Source organism: Budorcas taxicolor, chromosome 2 (genome assembly GCF_023091745.1).
Source record: "Budorcas taxicolor isolate Tak-1 chromosome 2, Takin1.1, whole genome shotgun sequence".
Lineage (NCBI taxonomy): Eukaryota > Metazoa > Chordata > Mammalia > Artiodactyla > Bovidae > Budorcas > Budorcas taxicolor.
Genome location: NC_068911.1, coordinates 44,962,416 through 44,979,202, shown reverse-complemented (window position 1 = coordinate 44,979,202; position 16,787 = coordinate 44,962,416). Strand labels below are relative to the sequence as shown.

The window sequence follows — 16,787 nt, the reverse complement described above, 5'->3', positions numbered from 1 at the left end:
CTCAACATTCAAAAAAAGAAGATCATGGCATCCGGTCCCATCACTTCATGGCAAATAGATGGGGAAACAATGGAAACAGAGAGAGACTTTATTTTCTTGTGTTGCAAAATCACTACAGATGGTGGCTACAGCCATGAAATTAAAAGACGCTTGCTCCTTGGAAGGAAGCTATGATAAACCTAGACAGTGTATATAAAAAGCAGAGCCATCACTTTACCAACAAAGGTCTGTACAGTCAAAGCTATGGTTTCCAGCAGTCATGTATGGATGTGAGAGTTGAACCATAAAGAAAGCTGAGCACCGAAGAATTGATCCTTTCAGACTGTGGTGCTGGAGAATACTCTTGAGAGTCCTTTGGACTTCAAGGAGATCACACCAGTCAATGCTAAAGGAAATCAACCTTATGAATATTCATTTGAAGTACTGATGATAAAGTTGAAGCTCCAGTACTTTGGTCACCTGATGTGAAGAGGTGACTCGTTGAAAAAGACTGATGCTGCAAAAGGAGAAGGGTGTGGCAGAGGATGAGAGGGTTAGATAATGTCACCGACTCAATGGACATATGAGTTTGAGCAACTACAGGAGATAGTGGAGGACAGAGGAGCCTGGCATGCTGCACTCGATGGGGATGCAGACAGTCGGACACAACTTAGTCACTGAACAAAAAAAAAAATGTAAGCTGTTGCTGTTACTTACTTTGATGCTCAAATCATGCCCTATTTCATCTCCTGGAATATCCCCACATTATTCCTTGAGTACTTCTGTGCTTTCTAGCACAATAAGACATTCTATCCTTATCCTCAGTCTTTATGTCTCAAACCTAGAATTTGATGTTTTCCCAAGGAGTCCTGGTGCCTTTGGAGGAAAATGGCATTTAAAAGACAAGATCTGGTCTATAGGTGCTCATTGCTAAAGTGCTATCACTGCTGTCAGACCTTCTTAGAGGACAGAGCTAGGGAATATATGTGTAAATAATATACAAAATTACATTTGTGTTTGTTTTTGTATGTATGTATGTACAGTGAACACAACTTGTTCACACCAGTACCCCAAGCTCTAGTTTGAAACCACCGATTCATTCTAGTTTTCTCTCTGCCCATCCTTGTAACTCCTTTCTCTTTTGTAAGAAACCTGGTCCTCTAATGTAGCAACTTACTCTTACTGTAGTGGCTACTGGCCCATCATTGCCTTTGACTTCTCCCCTGTGTGGATCCTTACCTCATTCGGGTTGTGACTGCCCCGCCCACTCAGGATTGTGCCCTCTCATGGGTATACAGCTCCCTGCTTTGGCCTGCCTCTCCTACTGGGCTTACCCTCTTTGTGGAAGCCCTTGTCCCTGTGCATTCTGAGTCTGTGCACCCAGCTGTGCCTCTGCAGAGAGGCTCTCTTCCTCTTGCTTGCACTCTGACACCTGCCCAGTGGCTTTTGGACTGAGCTATCCAGAACAGGAAGGGGAAGGACACAAGTACCCCGCCCTTCATTGCGCAAGCCTTGTAGTTTGTAGAGTGGTGCTTATGGCTGCATGGCATCTTGAGGAGTCTTTGTGAATCTGGCAAGGCTTTAGTTCTGTGACATCTCTACATAACTAAATTCACTTCTGTTCTAATCACCATCGTAACCATACATGATTGGAGTCTAGCATGGTATGCTGAAAAGCGTGATTCTCATCAGTGTTTGAATCTTGTGTTTAGGATAGGAATAACCATTAGAAGAGCACGTGTTCGTTAAGACAAGGATTTTGTTTAGTTAAAAACTGACTTTCTGTTCCTTTAACATACAAAATCAATTTGGATTGTTTTTACCATCTGTTTTGATGTTACTTGTTCGGATTAAGAGCTGCTTCCAGGTACATGCTTAGTCTGGTGAACAGACATGGTTGGAAAAGGAGTTTTAGCCAGCAGAGGCTGTCAAGAATCCTGGGAATCCTGCTGCCTTTTAAGTATTGTGATTCAAGACATCTAGCTCACCATAAATGTAACATTTGCACAGATGACTGCCAGTAGTCAGTTGGAAGATAGTAAGGGCTGTATATGTGGGAAGATGTAGTGGTTGTGCATTTACTGGTTCTTGTCTGCAAGTCCTGTTCTCAATCTGCTGCTTTAGGTGAAGTTTATACGTGGGGTGACAATGATGAGGGACAGTTGGGAGATGGAACAACAAATGCCATCCAGAGGCCTCGGCTGGTAGCTGCTCTTCAGGGTAAGAAGGTCAACCGTGTGGCCTGTGGCTCAGCACACACTCTCGCCTGGTCAACCAGCAAGCCTGCCAGCGCTGGGAAGCTCCCTGTACAGGTCAGTTGGTTGAGCCAAGTGGGCTAGCAGGCATGCAAGTCGTGACAGAGTTATCTATGTACTAAGTTACGGGTGTACAAGCATGCACACACTTCCTTTCCGCTGATTCATAATGATGTATCTTAAGAACCTTAATTACCAGTTTCAATCCCTGGGTCAGGAAAATCCCCTGGAGTAGGAAATGGCTACCCACTCCAGTATTCTTGCCTGGAACACTCCATGAACAGAGGAGCTTGGCGGGCACAGTCCCTGCAGTCGCAAACAGTCGTACATAACTGAGCACTCACACGTATAAGAACCTTAATTATGCACACTTGTCAACATTCTGTGTATATCAGTGTGTCACCTTTATTAAAAATTTTATAAACTATTCTGGTAATACAGATTGTATGTTTTCTGTAGTAAATATAATTCTATAAGCTAATTTTCTTTTTAGCATTCTCCTTGGTTTACATTTCTTGGCTCAGGCAAAATGGCCAGAATATTATCTTTAAAATGGCAAGATTTTTCAAACCAAACTCAGAAGTCATAGTGCTTGTTTTCAAGAACAGTATTTTCAACCCATCTACTATACTGTGGCTTAACTGTGCGCTTGACACCTAAATTGACATAACAAGTTTCCATGTTTCAGGTTCCCATGGAGTACAATCATTTACAGGAAATCCCTATCATAGCACTGAGGAACCGGCTGCTGCTGCTGCACCACATCTCAGAGCTCTTTTGCCCCTGCATCCCCATGTTTGACCTTGAGGGTTCTCTCGATGAAACCGGACTTGGGCCATCTGTGGGGTTTGACACTCTTCGAGGAATTCTGATATCCCAGGGAAAGGTACTGCTCTGGTGACTATTTTTACTGTAGGTGATGTTGTTATCCTCAGTAAGTTTTAATCCAACAAAAATTTCTAAACCAGAAATATACTGAAAACTGCTCATTTAGCAAATGTTCACAGAGCACCTACTATGTACCAGGCTCTGTCCTGGGTTCTTAGAGTGCATTGGTGACAGACAGACACAAATCCCTTCTTTTTTGGAGCTTATATTAAAAATGGTTAGGTGCTATCCCCTTGTAATCTCTTTCCCACTACCCCACCTCTCAGGAGGGGGTTGGCAAAACTAAGCTTCCATTCTTACAGTGCTCTCTGCTATCCTGGACTTGAGGCTTTATGGCAAATTCCTACTGGCAGCAGGAAGGAAAAAAAAAATGAGATAATTTCTTCTCCAGGTACGTCTAGCAGAGGACCCAGAAGTTACAGATTGCTTAGATGAAAGTATTATACTAGGATATGTAGAAATTCCTGGTTGAAGGTAATTTATGAGACTCTGGAAAGAATCAGGAATGAGGGCTTCTGAAAGGTGTCAGACAGATTTTAACCCACTGACATTTGTAATAATTTCAGCTGTCTAGAATTGAGATATCTGAAGTCATCAAGTTTCTGGCAAGCATCTTGGCAGGATGGCCTAGAAGAGGCTCAGTTACTGTATGCTGGGGGGTGTTTATACAGGGAAAAAAGCATAGAGGTTAGGTTAAGGAGTCCTTGCCCTGAGGGTTCTGATTCTGTGATGTATAGGGTTGTTTTTGTTTTTTTTTTTTACGTATAGGGTTTTTAATCCAAGGTCATGGCCTGTTTTTAATGATAATAAAATTTAGATGTTTTGGAGTACTGTCCAAACAGATTATTTTTCAGGATTAGCTTTATTTCCTAAAATTCCTAGCCAAAGAAGACTAGTGCACACATTTTATTTTTATGTGTGGCTTAGAGACATGTCAGAGAAGGTGATGGCACCCCACTCCAGTATTCTTGCCTGGAAAATCCCATGGACGGAGAAGCCTGGTAGGCTGCAGTCCATGGGATCACAAAGAGTCAGACACGACTGAGCGACTTCACTTTCACTTTTCACTTTTATGCATTGGAGAAGGAAATGGCAACCCACTCCAGTGTTCTTGCCTGGAGAATGCCAGGGGCGGGGGAGCCTGGTGGGTTGCCATCTGTGGGGTCTCACAGAGTCGGACACAACTGAAGTGACTTAGCAGCAGCAGCAGAGACATGTAGGCAATGATGGGGATTGTGGTAATGGAAAAATTTCTCTGATAATGGGGAGCAGGAAAAAATTGTGGACGGGTAAAATCAAATTTGAATCTTTACTTCAACCCTTTTTCAGTAATAAAAATGGTAAATTGATTCCTTTCATCATTACTTTAATCCCTCAGAGTGGAGGTGATAATGCTTAATAAAAGGGAGAAAGCCTCTCCTTGTGGGGAGAGCAGAGAGGCAGCATCTCACACAGTGTGCAAGTCTCCTGCAACTGAGTCGGGGGTGGGGGCCTCAGGGAGGCTGAAAGGGTCCCTTAGCAACAGAGGATCAGCCTGTTTTGGTCCTAGTTAGAAAGGACTGCTTCTGCTGGGATTTTTGGAGAGTAGGTTTTGTTGGTGACTGTGGAGTCAGCAGAGCCCAGAAGAGAGTGCATCTCAGGAGGATGGGACTAGGGGACCGCTGCTCTGTGGGGAAGGGAACGCTTGCCTGGAGCTGGGGGAGAGCAGAGGTCAGGAAGGGTAAGGGCAAAAGTAGCTGGTCGGTGTGCAGGATTGTGTGGGGAGGGGCTTACTCTGCAGTCTCCTGTGTGGTGTAGGGTGTGTGTCTGAGGCCCCCTCTGTGCAAATGGGAGCATCTCTGCCCTCGCCTCTTCCACAGGTGGGAGTTCCTGGGGCTCTGACTTAAGAGCAGTGTGCCCTGCCCTCTACTCTCTTAGCCACCCTTTCTCCAGAAAAGAACGCAGGGGCCCACTTGTGGGGCCCGTGTCAGCCAGTGGCCCTGTCTCCTTTGAGGGTCTCTGGGGTCTGGTCCCGTCCTCAGGCATGCGCACACCATCGCAGGGCCTCCCCGTGTGCTGGGGCCCACGCAGGCATGCTTCCCCTGGGTGAAGCTGGGACCTGTTCCCTTTCCTTGTCGTCACCCTGGGTTTCTTCCAGGTTTCTTTCAGTGCAGGGTGCCAGTGTCTCCCCAGCCCCACCCCAGCCCTGGCCCGCTCCTCTAGGCTCCCTGACTACTGCTGCTTTATGTTGGGTGTCTTTTTCAGAACAGCAATGCTGAGGTGTATTTGGTGCCTCAGTCACCAACTGCAGTGCTGGACTTGCAGTTTGGCTGGGAAACCTCAGGTTTCTCGTTAGCCCTGAGCCTGGCCTGAGACCTGAGTTAGAGCAGCTGCTCCTCAGGCTCTGGCCCTCTCCCCTCTGTGTCCAGGGCATTTTGGGTGCCTCCTGCCCCCAGATGGCAGGCAGGGAGCAGTGCCAAGCACTGGCCCTGCTGGCTGCCTGAGCCTCTGCAGGGACTTGTGTACTGATGCCAGGCTAATCCCCTGGGCCACCTCAGACCTGAAAAAGGGAGTTTCATGATGTGAACTATCTATGGGTAATACTTTCTGTATAGCATTCTAAATTTTGTTTTGGTGTGTTTTAGGAAGCGGCCTTTCGAAAAGTAGTACAAGCCACTATGGTGCGAGATCGCCAGCATGGCCCTGTGGTGGAGTTGAACCGCATCCAGGTAACAAAATGGACATGTTCTCTGTTCACAGATGCGATGGTTTCGTGGTTGTGAGTTGCATCGCTGCAGCCTGGGACAAGTGCTTACAGCAAGACTCTTGTGCCCTTGGTTAGAGAGCAAGGTGCCATGTGTGTGGGATGCCCTATGGTGCTGAGACTGCCAGGTGGCCATGTAAATGGTTTTCTTTATAACACGAAGAAGAAAAGCTTATTTCAGATAACCTGGGAGCACAAATCCAGATAAGCAAAAAGGGAAAAGTAAAAATGACCCATATTTCCACCACATGTTGACAACTGCTGCTAATGTTTGGGGAGTATGTTATAACCTGAACTAGACTTTGGTAACTTGCTCTCTGTTCCCCTTAATGCATTTTAAGCACCCAGATCTCTGTCCCGTGCCGTAGGGCTTTGCTGCGATTATTTCTGCTAACCAGCGGAACATGCTGATTTTTCTGCTGTGGCCTAGAAAGTTGGGCCTGCCTTTCTGGGATACAGCAGGGCCAGCTGGTGTAGCTCTAGCTATGTGTGTGTCTTCAGTCACCCACTTGGTTTAGGTTCTGAGATGCAGAGCAGGTTTCCTGTTCACACCAGCCTCACACCCTCCCCAGTTCTGATGGCTTACTTTGCCAGTTTAATAGGCCAGAATGACTAAGACTAAGACTTTGCATCGCAGTAGTAATCAAAGAAATGAAAAGGAGACTGTCTGTGGATTTATGCTGCTGCTGAATGTATATAAGCTTCACGTTAAAAGAATTAAAGCAAAAGGCACTAATGATGACATTGTGTGTGCTTGACATTTACCATGCAAATGAAATTGGTCCCACCTCTGGAGCAAAAGCGAGCCATGAAGAACAAGGGCTTTGTTCCTGAACCTTCTTGTTAGCACATGATTTTTACCCTGATGCCGGTTATATGACTAGAAATTCTTCCAGAGTTGTTCTTGGGGGCATTTTTAATTAAGACAACAACTCTTGTCCTTTGTTGGAGAACACATGTGACCGTGCTGATGGAAGTGATTAATTCACTGACGTCATAATGTTTAATGTGAAGCTGGAGGTCAGTCAGCCCATTCCACAAACAAATGGACTGGTTAATTAGATTAATGAGAAAGCTTTATTTCCCCCCTTGGAGAATCATTTTGGTTTTCTCTACATTATTAGGTTTTAAATACTTAAGTTCATAAGTGCAGAAGGCTGATGGCTGCAGATTGTCTAATTCAGACAGTTGGGTGTTCTTGGGTCTCAGGCTTGCCTCGGCCGTGCGCGGGCACCATGTTGGGGCCAGTGGCCCAATGTGGGTGTCCAGGCCCAGGGGCCCTGGTCATCTGGGAACCTGGATAACCTGGAATCTGCACTAGGCACGTTTTTCAGTCATTGTGTGCTTGATGCCTCTTTCTTTCTCGTCTTTATATCCCTAGTACCTTGAGTTATGAGTCTGTTGGGTGCATGTCTGAACAGACGTGACTAGATAAGGATAGATAAGAGGGCAAACAGATTTATATTACACATTTTTTGAAAGACGTGTAAGTAACCTTCAGTGCAGTGTACAGTGCTCGTTAATGTTGGAGCAGCCACTCCAGCTACCCAGAGACCCTCAGGCGCCAGAGCCAGATTCTCTTCAATTCAGGGCTTCATACCCACTCTTAAAATTAGAAAGAACTTCCACAAAGGTGGAGGTAAAATAGAGCAGAGTGATGGAGGGAACAGTCTGTGAGTCCAAGTTGAACGCAGACACCAGTAGTCACCCAGAAAGGTGGTGTAGGTGGCCTCTTCCCTGTACTCTCGCAGGGCTGCAACTTTTGTGGGGATGCCTCTGGAGAGATTTTCTTACTTTATGTTGAAAGTGCCCTAGAGACACTAAAAGTAGGCTGTGTTCTTGGAGGGTATTTCTGTTTGGATTTGATTTAGTTTTGTAACAGGGTCTAAAAATCAGTGTATATGAAAATTTTTTATTATAGGTAATGCAGTTACAGAAATGAGCACATTTCCAAAAATTTAGAAAATTTAAAGACAATTAAAACTACCTATATTCCTGCTGTTCAGAGATGCCAGGTAACACAACCCTGTCCTTGCAGTGTCCTGGCTGTGTTCATAGAGCCATGCTCCTTCATAGCGGCTGAGAGCATCAGGCTGTGTTAACTGGTACTGTAAATGGAAGTGATGTGATCTTTCAAGTGGGAAGCAAGTCTGTGTCTTACTTACCCCTTGCAGAGGAACACATCTTCTTCCTTTCTGTAACTCACTTTTCCCCCAGGTATTGTGTGCCTTAGAGAGCTACTGAGGCTAAATGAAATGACATGTGAGAACGTGCAGCTGAATGTGTGGCGTGTAGGAAAACTCACTCCACAGGAGACTGTTGTTATTATTATTGTCATTGTTCTTTTAGTCTTAAGATTGATAATTTCTGCAGTAAGGAAAATTAGCTGTTAAACTTAGCTGAGAACTCACAAAGAAGTTAAGGATGATGAGAGTTTAGCCAGAGGAGTCAGTGTAAAAGTACATTTTCAGAATCACTTTTCCTTAACTTCTCATTTTGCCATCACTTCAGACTGAGCTTCCTGGGGGATTCTGAAGCACAGCCTGAGTAGCTGAGTAAGGGCTTGAGGCCACTGTTCTGATCTGTTGAGGCATCTTATTAGGTTGGTGCAAAAATAATTGCAGTTTCAGACCCTGAATTTTAAATCATTATAACTAGACTCAAACACATCTTTATTAATCAGAATAGGAACCATTACTATCAACACATTTTTGCCAATGAGAAATAAGTTTGTTTACTCCTGTAGCATAAAAATCCAAGCCTCAGGATTTCACAAACTCTTGGAAAACATTTTCTGCCTTCTGCTGGTTGTGGAAGTGTTTTCCCTTCCCTCAAAGTTGTTGAGATGCTTGAAGAAGTGGCATCAGTTGGCGAGAGGTCAGGTGAATATGGCAGATGAGGCAGAACTTCATAGCCCAATTTGTTCAACTTTTGAAGCATTGGTTGTGCAACATACGGTTGTGCGTTGTCATGGAGAATTGGGCCCATTCAGTTGAACAATGCTGGCTGTAGGCGTTGCAGTTTTCAGGGCATCTCATCGATTTGCTGAGCATAGTTCTCAGATGTAATGGTTTCTCCAGGAATCAGAAATTGGTAGTGGATCAGACCAACAGCAGACCACCAAACAGCGGCCATGACCCTGTTTTTTGGTGCAAGTTTGGCTTTGGGAAGTGCTTTGGAGCTGCTTCTTGGTCCAACCGCTGAACTGGTCATCACTGGTTGTTATATAATCCACTTTTCATCTCACATCACAATCCAATCGAGAAATAGTTTGTTGTTGCATAGAGTAAGAGAAGATGACACTTCAAAATGACGATTTTTTTGATTTTCAGTCAGCTCATGAGGCACCCACCCTACTGAGTATTTTCACCTTTCCAATTTGCTTCAAATGCCGAATGACGGTAGAATGGTTGATGTTGAGTTCTTGGGCAACTTTTTGTGTAGTTACAAGAGGATCAGCTTTGATGATTGCTCTCAGTTGGTTGTTGTCAACTTCTGATGGTCAGCCCCTATGCTCCTCATCTTCAAGGTTTGTCTGCTTTGCAGAACTTTTTGAACAACCACTGCAATGTATATTCGTTAGCAGTTCCTGGCCCAAATGCATTGTTAATGTTGTGCGTTGTTTCTGCTGCTTTACAACCCATTTTGAACTTGGAATAAGAAAATCACTTGAGTTTGCTTTTGGTCTAACATCATTTCCATCAGTTCAGTTCAGTTCAGTTCAGTTCAGTCGCTCAGTTGTATCCAGCTCTTTGTGACCCTATGAACCGCACATGGCACACCAGGCCTCCCTGTCCATCACCAACTCCTGGAGTCCACCGAAACCCATGTCTGTCGAGTTGATGATGCATCCAACCATCTCATCCTCTGTCGTCCCCTTCTCCTCCTGCCCTCAATCCCTCCCAGCATCAGGGGCTTTTCCAGTGAGTCAGCTCTTTGCATCAGGTGGCCGAAGTATTGGAGTTTCAGCTTCCACATCAGTCCTTCCAGTGAACACCCAGGACTGATCTCCTTTAGGATGGACTGGTTGGATCTCCTTGCAGTCCAAGAGACTCTCAAGAGTCTTCTCCAACACCACGGTTCAAAAGCATCAATTCTTCGGCGCTCAGCTTTCTTCACAGTCCAACTCTCACATCCATCCATACATGACCACTGGAAAAACCATAGCCTTGACTAGACGGACCTTTGTTAGCAAAGTAATGTCTCTGCTTTTTAATATGCTATCTAGATTGGTCATAACTTTCCTTTCAAGAAGTAAGCATCTTTTAATTTCATGGCTGCAATCACCATCTGCAGTGATTTTGGAGCCCCAAAAAATAAAGTCAGCCACTGTTTTCACTGTTTCCCCATCTGTCTGCCATGAAATGATGGGACCAGATGCCATGATCTTCGTTTTCTGAATGTTGAGCTTTAAGCCAACTTTTTCACTCTCTTCCACTTTCATCAAGAGGCTCTTTAGTTCTTCTTCATTTTCTGCCATAAAGGTGGTGTCATCTGCATATCTGAGGTTATTGATATTTCTCCCAGCAATCTTGATTCCAGCTTCTACTTCCTCCAGCCCAGCATTTCTCATGATGTACTCTAGTTTAAAATAAATATAAAATAAGCAGCAAGTAATAAGTCATTAGCAAAAAACATAAAGCAAGAAATGCACATTAAAATGATGTAGAACATAACTGCATTTATTTAAGAATGTATTCCAGTGTCAAATGGCAAATTTCCACAGTGCAAAACCACAGCTACTTTTACATCAATCTGGATAGCTTATGATGAGAAACACAGGTGGGATAAGTGATCATACCACAGTGACCCCAAGGGTTGAGTAGAATCTGTGCAGGTGAGGAAAGGAGGGAAGAAAGGTTCTGTTCTGGCCACACTGGTGCATCCAGGTTTGGTCTCAGAGCCACTTGATGTGCCCCTCCCAGGGCTGATGGTCTGCTTAGAGGCTGCTTTCAGGCATCCTGCCTCTTCATGGAGACGCTGGGTAAGGTTAAATACAGTGTGAGGATAAACCAGGTTGCAGTTACTGCCTACTTGAGCTGCTTGCAGCTTTCCCTGTGGTCTGTGCTCTCTCAATAGTTGCCACCCATCCTGATGTGCTGTGTGTGCTGGTGAGCGGGCCCTGGCCTGGCTGACACAGCTGTCTAGTAGGCAGCCTGTGTCAAGGGCAGGAGAGAGAGGAGCTCAAAGCTGGTCTTTGGGGTCCTCAGCAGGTGTGGGTGAGGAGACGAGGACAGGAGTTAGTCTTGGGAGGTCCAGCTGCCCTTCATGTTTGCACAGGCATGCTCAGGTGGTTGTACTTGAGTTAGCTCTGTGCTCACAGTGGCCCGAGGTTGTAGGGGTGACACCAGGCATCTGAGTGCTGTTTGTTTTCTGTAGAGGGACCCCACCCTCACCCCCACTGTGACCAGGACAGGGCAGGCGAGGGTAGCAGGAGGGATGATCAGCTGCCGAGCACTGCTTTGGATGCAGGGGTTCTAGGGCTGGTCAGCTTGTGAAGATGGCACCCATGTGCTTTCTGCTCTGGACTTTGTTATGTATTTTCCTTCTTTCTGTCTCTAGGTCAAGCGTTCAAGAAGTAAAGGGGGCCTCGCGGGCCCTGATGGGACCAAGTCTGTCTTTGGGCAGATGTGCGCTAAGATGAGCTCTTTCAGTCCTGACAGCCTCCTCCTCCCACACCGCGTCTGGAAGGTCAAGTTTGTGGGTGAGAGCTTGTATGTGTGGAGGGGTGTTGGTGTGAGAGGAGAACTGGGAGACCCCCCCCAGCTGCTCCCCAGGGGCCTCTGATGCAGTCAGTGACTGTGAGCTACTGACCCTCCTTTTCCCTAGGTGAATCTGTGGATGACTGTGGTGGTGGCTACAGTGAGTCCATAGCTGAGATCTGTGAGGAGCTGCAGAATGGACTCACCCCACTTCTGATCGTAACACCCAATGGGAGGGATGAGTCGGGGGCCAACCGGGACTGCTACCTGTTCAGCCCAGCTGCCAGGGCGCCTGTGCACACCAGCATGTTCCGGTTCTTGGGTAGGCCTCTCGTGTGGATGCAGTGCTGCAGACCTGCAGCTCCATGCGCTCTGCTTAGTGTGATGGCTCCTCTGTCTTGAGACTGTTGGTGGCTGTTGTAAACACCTGCTTTAGCTTCCTCACTGTGTAGCTGCAGGGACATGCAGAGCTGGACCATTAGCAGCTGTGTGCTAAGGACCAGATGGTGCCTTTGTCGCTCAGAGGATCTGAGATACGGTGTTTCTGCATCTTAAACATATCCGAAACTTGGGATCACATCTTAGAGAGTCTACATTTGGCCAGGCCCTCCCTCCTGGTGAGGGTTTGCATCCATCACTCATGGCACTGCCTCCAACTTCCTTGAGAAGCTCCAGCTGTCTGCTTTGCCATATAAGGAGCAAGGATTAGCCACTGTGGCTACCACTGTTGGTGGAAAGAGCAGGAGAGTTATAGACTTAGTCCATAGGAACAGAAGCAAGTAATGAATTTTAGTGTACGGTATAAGGCTGCAAGGACAGACCTAAGTCTCTGTGAATTGGGGCAGTGTTGGTTTGGAATGCACTGAGGCCCCAGTGCTGAGCTCATCTCCACTGTGTACTTGAGTGGACTGGGAACTTTGTCATCAGCACCAAGTATATCCTGTCTTCTGTGCTTTGAATGAGCAGGTGTGTTACTGGGTATTGCCATTCGGACTGGAAGTCCCCTGAGTCTGAACCTTGCTGAGCCTGTCTGGAAGCAGCTGGCTGGGATGAACCTCACCATTGCAGACCTGAGCGAGGTAACCTCCAGGAGGGAGAGGACAGAGAAATGGGACTCATTGTGTGTCCAGTGCAAAGCATGGTGGGGGTCACCTGTGGTCTGGTGAAGAGGCGCAGCCTGCCCTGAGGTCCCAACATACTCACGATGATCAGTCTGCTGGCCATCTGGTACCAGAGTGGCAGTGTGGACACAGGCCAACCTGTTTCCAGAACTTGATACCTGTTTTGTGGGCTTTGCCACTTGTACAGTCTTGTCAGATGAGAAAGCTTGCTGTCTTTCCTATGGCACAGCTGAGCATGTGGGCAGGCAGCTGGGGGCAGTTTAGACTCCTGGGGCCTCTCCAGGGTGTGTTTCCCTCAGTGCAGGTGGGACTCACCTCTGACCAACACAGTCACAGTCAGCAAGTGATTTTAAGGACTTCCCTTGTCCAAACTCTTTCTTCAGCTCCATGGGTGAAAGCATTTCCCTGCTGTTCCTCCTTTATTTCATGGCACATGCAGTGCACTTGGAGCCTTGCCACAGGCTCCAGGCAGATGGAGACCTGGCATGACCATGTATGGGATGTGAACAGGGCCTGGGGCAGAGGAGCAACCCTGCTCAGTAGGTGAACTCCCTTCTTCCCTTGAAAGGTTGACAAAGATTTTATCCCTGGACTCATGTACATCCGTGATAACGAAGCCACCTCAGAGGAGTTTGAGGCCATGAGCCTGCCCTTCACAGTGCCTAGTGCCAGCGGCCAGGACATCCAGCTGAGCTCCAAGTACACACACATCACTCTGGACAACCGTGCAGAGTATGTCCGGCTCGCAATAAACTACAGGTGTGTGACTGTCTGCCTTTCAGAGTTTCAACTCAATAAATAGCAAAAATAGCAGAAAATGGTTTGCTTGGGTGGCAGCTTTTTTTCCATAAGTAAAATTTAATGGGCTTGGCTCCAGCGATTGCTGCCTACAGTCATCAAAGCTTCCTTTGTGGTTAGAGTCAGAGTACTTACTATTTTCACCTGAGATTCCTGGCTCTGGCTAGAACACTGAGGTGCAGAGTCCCCTGTTGGACTCTGCCAGCAGAGGTCACAGGGTCTCTGTGTGCCACCCTTCCTGGGGCAGGGCTGTGTTTGGATGGTCTCCACCCCTCACGGGGCCCTTGCACTACCACTCAGTTGTGTTTGCTGCATTGCGGACTGGCAGCACCATCCATGACCTCTGCCCACCGTCCCCTTAGTGTGGTTTTTGGAAGCCTTGTCTTCCAGCATCACCCGACTGGGTGTTGGGATGAGGCCCAATGTATCAGGTGGGCTTTGCTTGCTGGACTCTAGCTGAGCGCAGTCCTTGCAGGCACCCTGTGTCATCCACCTGTGTTCTATTCTGTCTCATGCCCTAACTCGCCAGTCACGAGGACCTTGGATACAGCATTGACTTTCAGAAAGTTCTTAGCTTGTCTGTTGTGGGACCTGACTCTGACTCTGCATGTCTGATTATGGCTCCTTCCTGAGAAGAAGGGAGAGATGGAGAATTGTGTCTTGTAATGGGTATAGCTGTGGCTCATTTTTGAGGTAGAACTCTGTGGGCCAGTCTCGCTTCTCAGTCCATGAGAAGCTTTGAGACTGTGTCTGCAAAGCGCACACCTTGCTCGTCCACATAATGAGACTTGGCATGATCTGCATGAAATGCAAAGTGGATGTTTTCTTTCAGACTCCACGAATTTGATGAGCAGGTAGCTGCCGTTCGTGAGGGGATGGCCCGAGTCGTGCCTGTCCCTCTTCTCTCTCTCTTCACCGGATATGAGTTGGAGACGATGGTATGCCCACCCTTTCTCTGTGCTTCCCTGTAGCACCCTTCTCATGGTAATCCACTGAATCAGCACCACCAGTTAACCTGTCAGTTAAATCTCACTCTTGGAGGCCTGAGATCTGCTCATGCCTTTTGAGTGAAGTAAGACACGCTCAGGAAGCGAGTATTCGCTGCCTCCCATTCCTCCCCTCCAGCCGCTCTCACCTGACCCTCCCCACCCCAGCCCTGGTAGAAAGCTGTAGTATGCTCATGTGAAGTGTGTCCCTCCACAGGTGTGTGGCAGCCCAGACATCCCTCTGCATCTTTTAAAGTCTGTGGCAACGTACAAGGGGGTGGAGCCCTCTGCACCCCTGATCCAGTGGTTCTGGGAGGTGATGGAGTCCTTCTCCAACACTGAGCGCTCCCTCTTCCTTCGCTTCGTGTGGGGCCGCACAAGGCTGCCCAGGACCATCGCTGACTTTCGGGGCAGAGACTTCGTCATCCAGGTGTGGCTCCTGCATGTCCTTTGGGATCAACTGAGAGTTAAGCCCCTCACACAGAGCTCTGCCGCAGATGAGAAAACTAACAGTTCTTTCCTGTTACATGGTTTTCCTACCCTCTGGAAACAAAATGAAAAACACTTAACTTCTCTGATGTGAGAGCTCAGAATGTTATGACTACAGGTGTTAGGTACCACTACCTACTTCTAAAAAATGTATCTGGCCATCCCCAGAATATGCTGCTGTTAAGTCAGCATATTCTAGATTCTGAGCACACACATATCATGTAAAAAAGCATTTATTTGAGTATCTGGTTGAATTAGGCAAATCAATAAAATAATCCTGCTTACTGAGAAAAATCAGAGTGCCCATTCAATTGAGGCTAAGAGTTCTGCCTTGAGTTCTGACTGGTCAGAATCAGGCTCTGTTTACCTGCCGGCCCCTGGGGGTGAAATTGCAGCAACCAATTGCTATTTTTTACTGAAAGTCCTAAGAATTAATGAGTTGCTCCTTTTTATTTCTGAAATTGACTAGATGATATTTTTTCTGATACGTTGTTATTCTTAGTCAAAAACATCATGCTGTATGTGAATGAGAGTCAACTCTAATGAACATAATAAAACAGATTGCAGTTTTACCTGTCCTGTACATGGTCTCTGATTATTTAACATTTTTCATTAACAGGTATTGGATAAATACAACCCACCTGACCATTTCCTTCCTGAATCCTACACATGCTTCTTCTTGTTGAAGTTGCCCAGGTATTCGTGTAAGCAGGTGCTGGAGGAGAAACTGAAATATGCCATCCACTTTTGCAAGTCAATAGACACAGATGATTACGCTCGCATAGCCCTCACAGGGGAGCCGGCTGCAGATGACAGCAGTGACGACTCGGAGAACGAGGATGTGGATTCATTTGCCTCAGATTCTACCCAGGATTATCTAACAGGACACTGAGCTGGATACATGCCATCCACCACAAGACCCCACGAGACTGACTGAGATGGCAGAGTGCTACAGTTCAGAGTTCAGGGCGTGATAAGTGCCAGGAGATGGGTTAGTCCCCTAGTGTGTGGGATATCGATTGGAGAGTTAGCCTTGCACTTGGAAACTTTGTTAAAAGGGTCTTCTAACCCACAATGCTGCATTACATGTAGGACTTCGTGTTTACTAAAGTGCGTAAAGGTTTTAACATGAATGTTGAATTGCAGCATCCCCGAAAATCAGTAAAAAGCCTTTTCCCTTGTGGGTGAAATAGATATTTTCCCCTTCCTTTTAAATGTTGTGCATTGCCTTGATTGTACATTGGAAATACTGTGTAACAATGAAATCCTATTATAAATATTTCAATTAATTTTCCTTGAAATTTGTTATTAAAAGTTTTTTGAACATTAAATGATCAGTATTACTTGAATGCATCCAGAAGTTATTTAAACCAAAAGAAAAAGGCTGCCAGCTCCTCTCTCCTCCCCAGGTGCTCACGCCAGCATTTGCGGTGTGTGACTGGAGCGAAGTCCTCTCCGTGAGCAGTGTCGTCACTTCTGTCATGGACAGTACTATATATAATGTTTGTGTCATGTTAATGCCTAAATTTTGATTCTCTATAAATAAAACATTTGTCACAAAATTGTAAGCTGATCTTTCATGTATGGTTAAAACTAGCACTGGTGGATATACTACCACCAAAATATAGATGAGTGTTTGATGCAGCACTAGTTAAAGTGGATTCCAGTCTCATTAGACTTTTTTGGTTACAGAACCAAACTCATTACGGTGACAGAGGGAGTGGTCATCAGGAGCCGGGAGAGGTTTAGGGGAGTGGCTGGGGTCAGGAGCCTCTCCTGCCCTCCATGCCATCCACCTGGGCAACTGTGGCTCCCGTAGGCCTAGG

General features: G+C 46.4%; 1 protein-coding gene across 1 annotated transcript in view; it reads left to right on the top strand.

Annotated features, from left to right (window-relative positions):
- Positions 1-16,513, top strand: part of HERC2 (HECT and RLD domain containing E3 ubiquitin protein ligase 2) — a 243,661-nt gene extending 227,148 nt beyond the window's left edge. The window contains exons 85-94 of the mRNA XM_052636055.1: positions 2,104-2,291; positions 2,923-3,120; positions 5,747-5,830; positions 11,428-11,569; positions 11,695-11,889; positions 12,534-12,646; positions 13,257-13,447; positions 14,319-14,424; positions 14,690-14,902; positions 15,581-16,513. Coding sequence (XP_052492015.1) covers positions 2,104-2,291; positions 2,923-3,120; positions 5,747-5,830; positions 11,428-11,569; positions 11,695-11,889; positions 12,534-12,646; positions 13,257-13,447; positions 14,319-14,424; positions 14,690-14,902; positions 15,581-15,853 — 1,703 coding nt within the window. The 3' untranslated portion in view covers positions 15,854-16,513. The remainder of the gene's footprint in view (positions 1-2,103; positions 2,292-2,922; positions 3,121-5,746; positions 5,831-11,427; positions 11,570-11,694; positions 11,890-12,533; positions 12,647-13,256; positions 13,448-14,318; positions 14,425-14,689; positions 14,903-15,580) is intronic.
- The last annotated feature ends 274 nt before the right edge of the window (positions 16,514-16,787 follow it).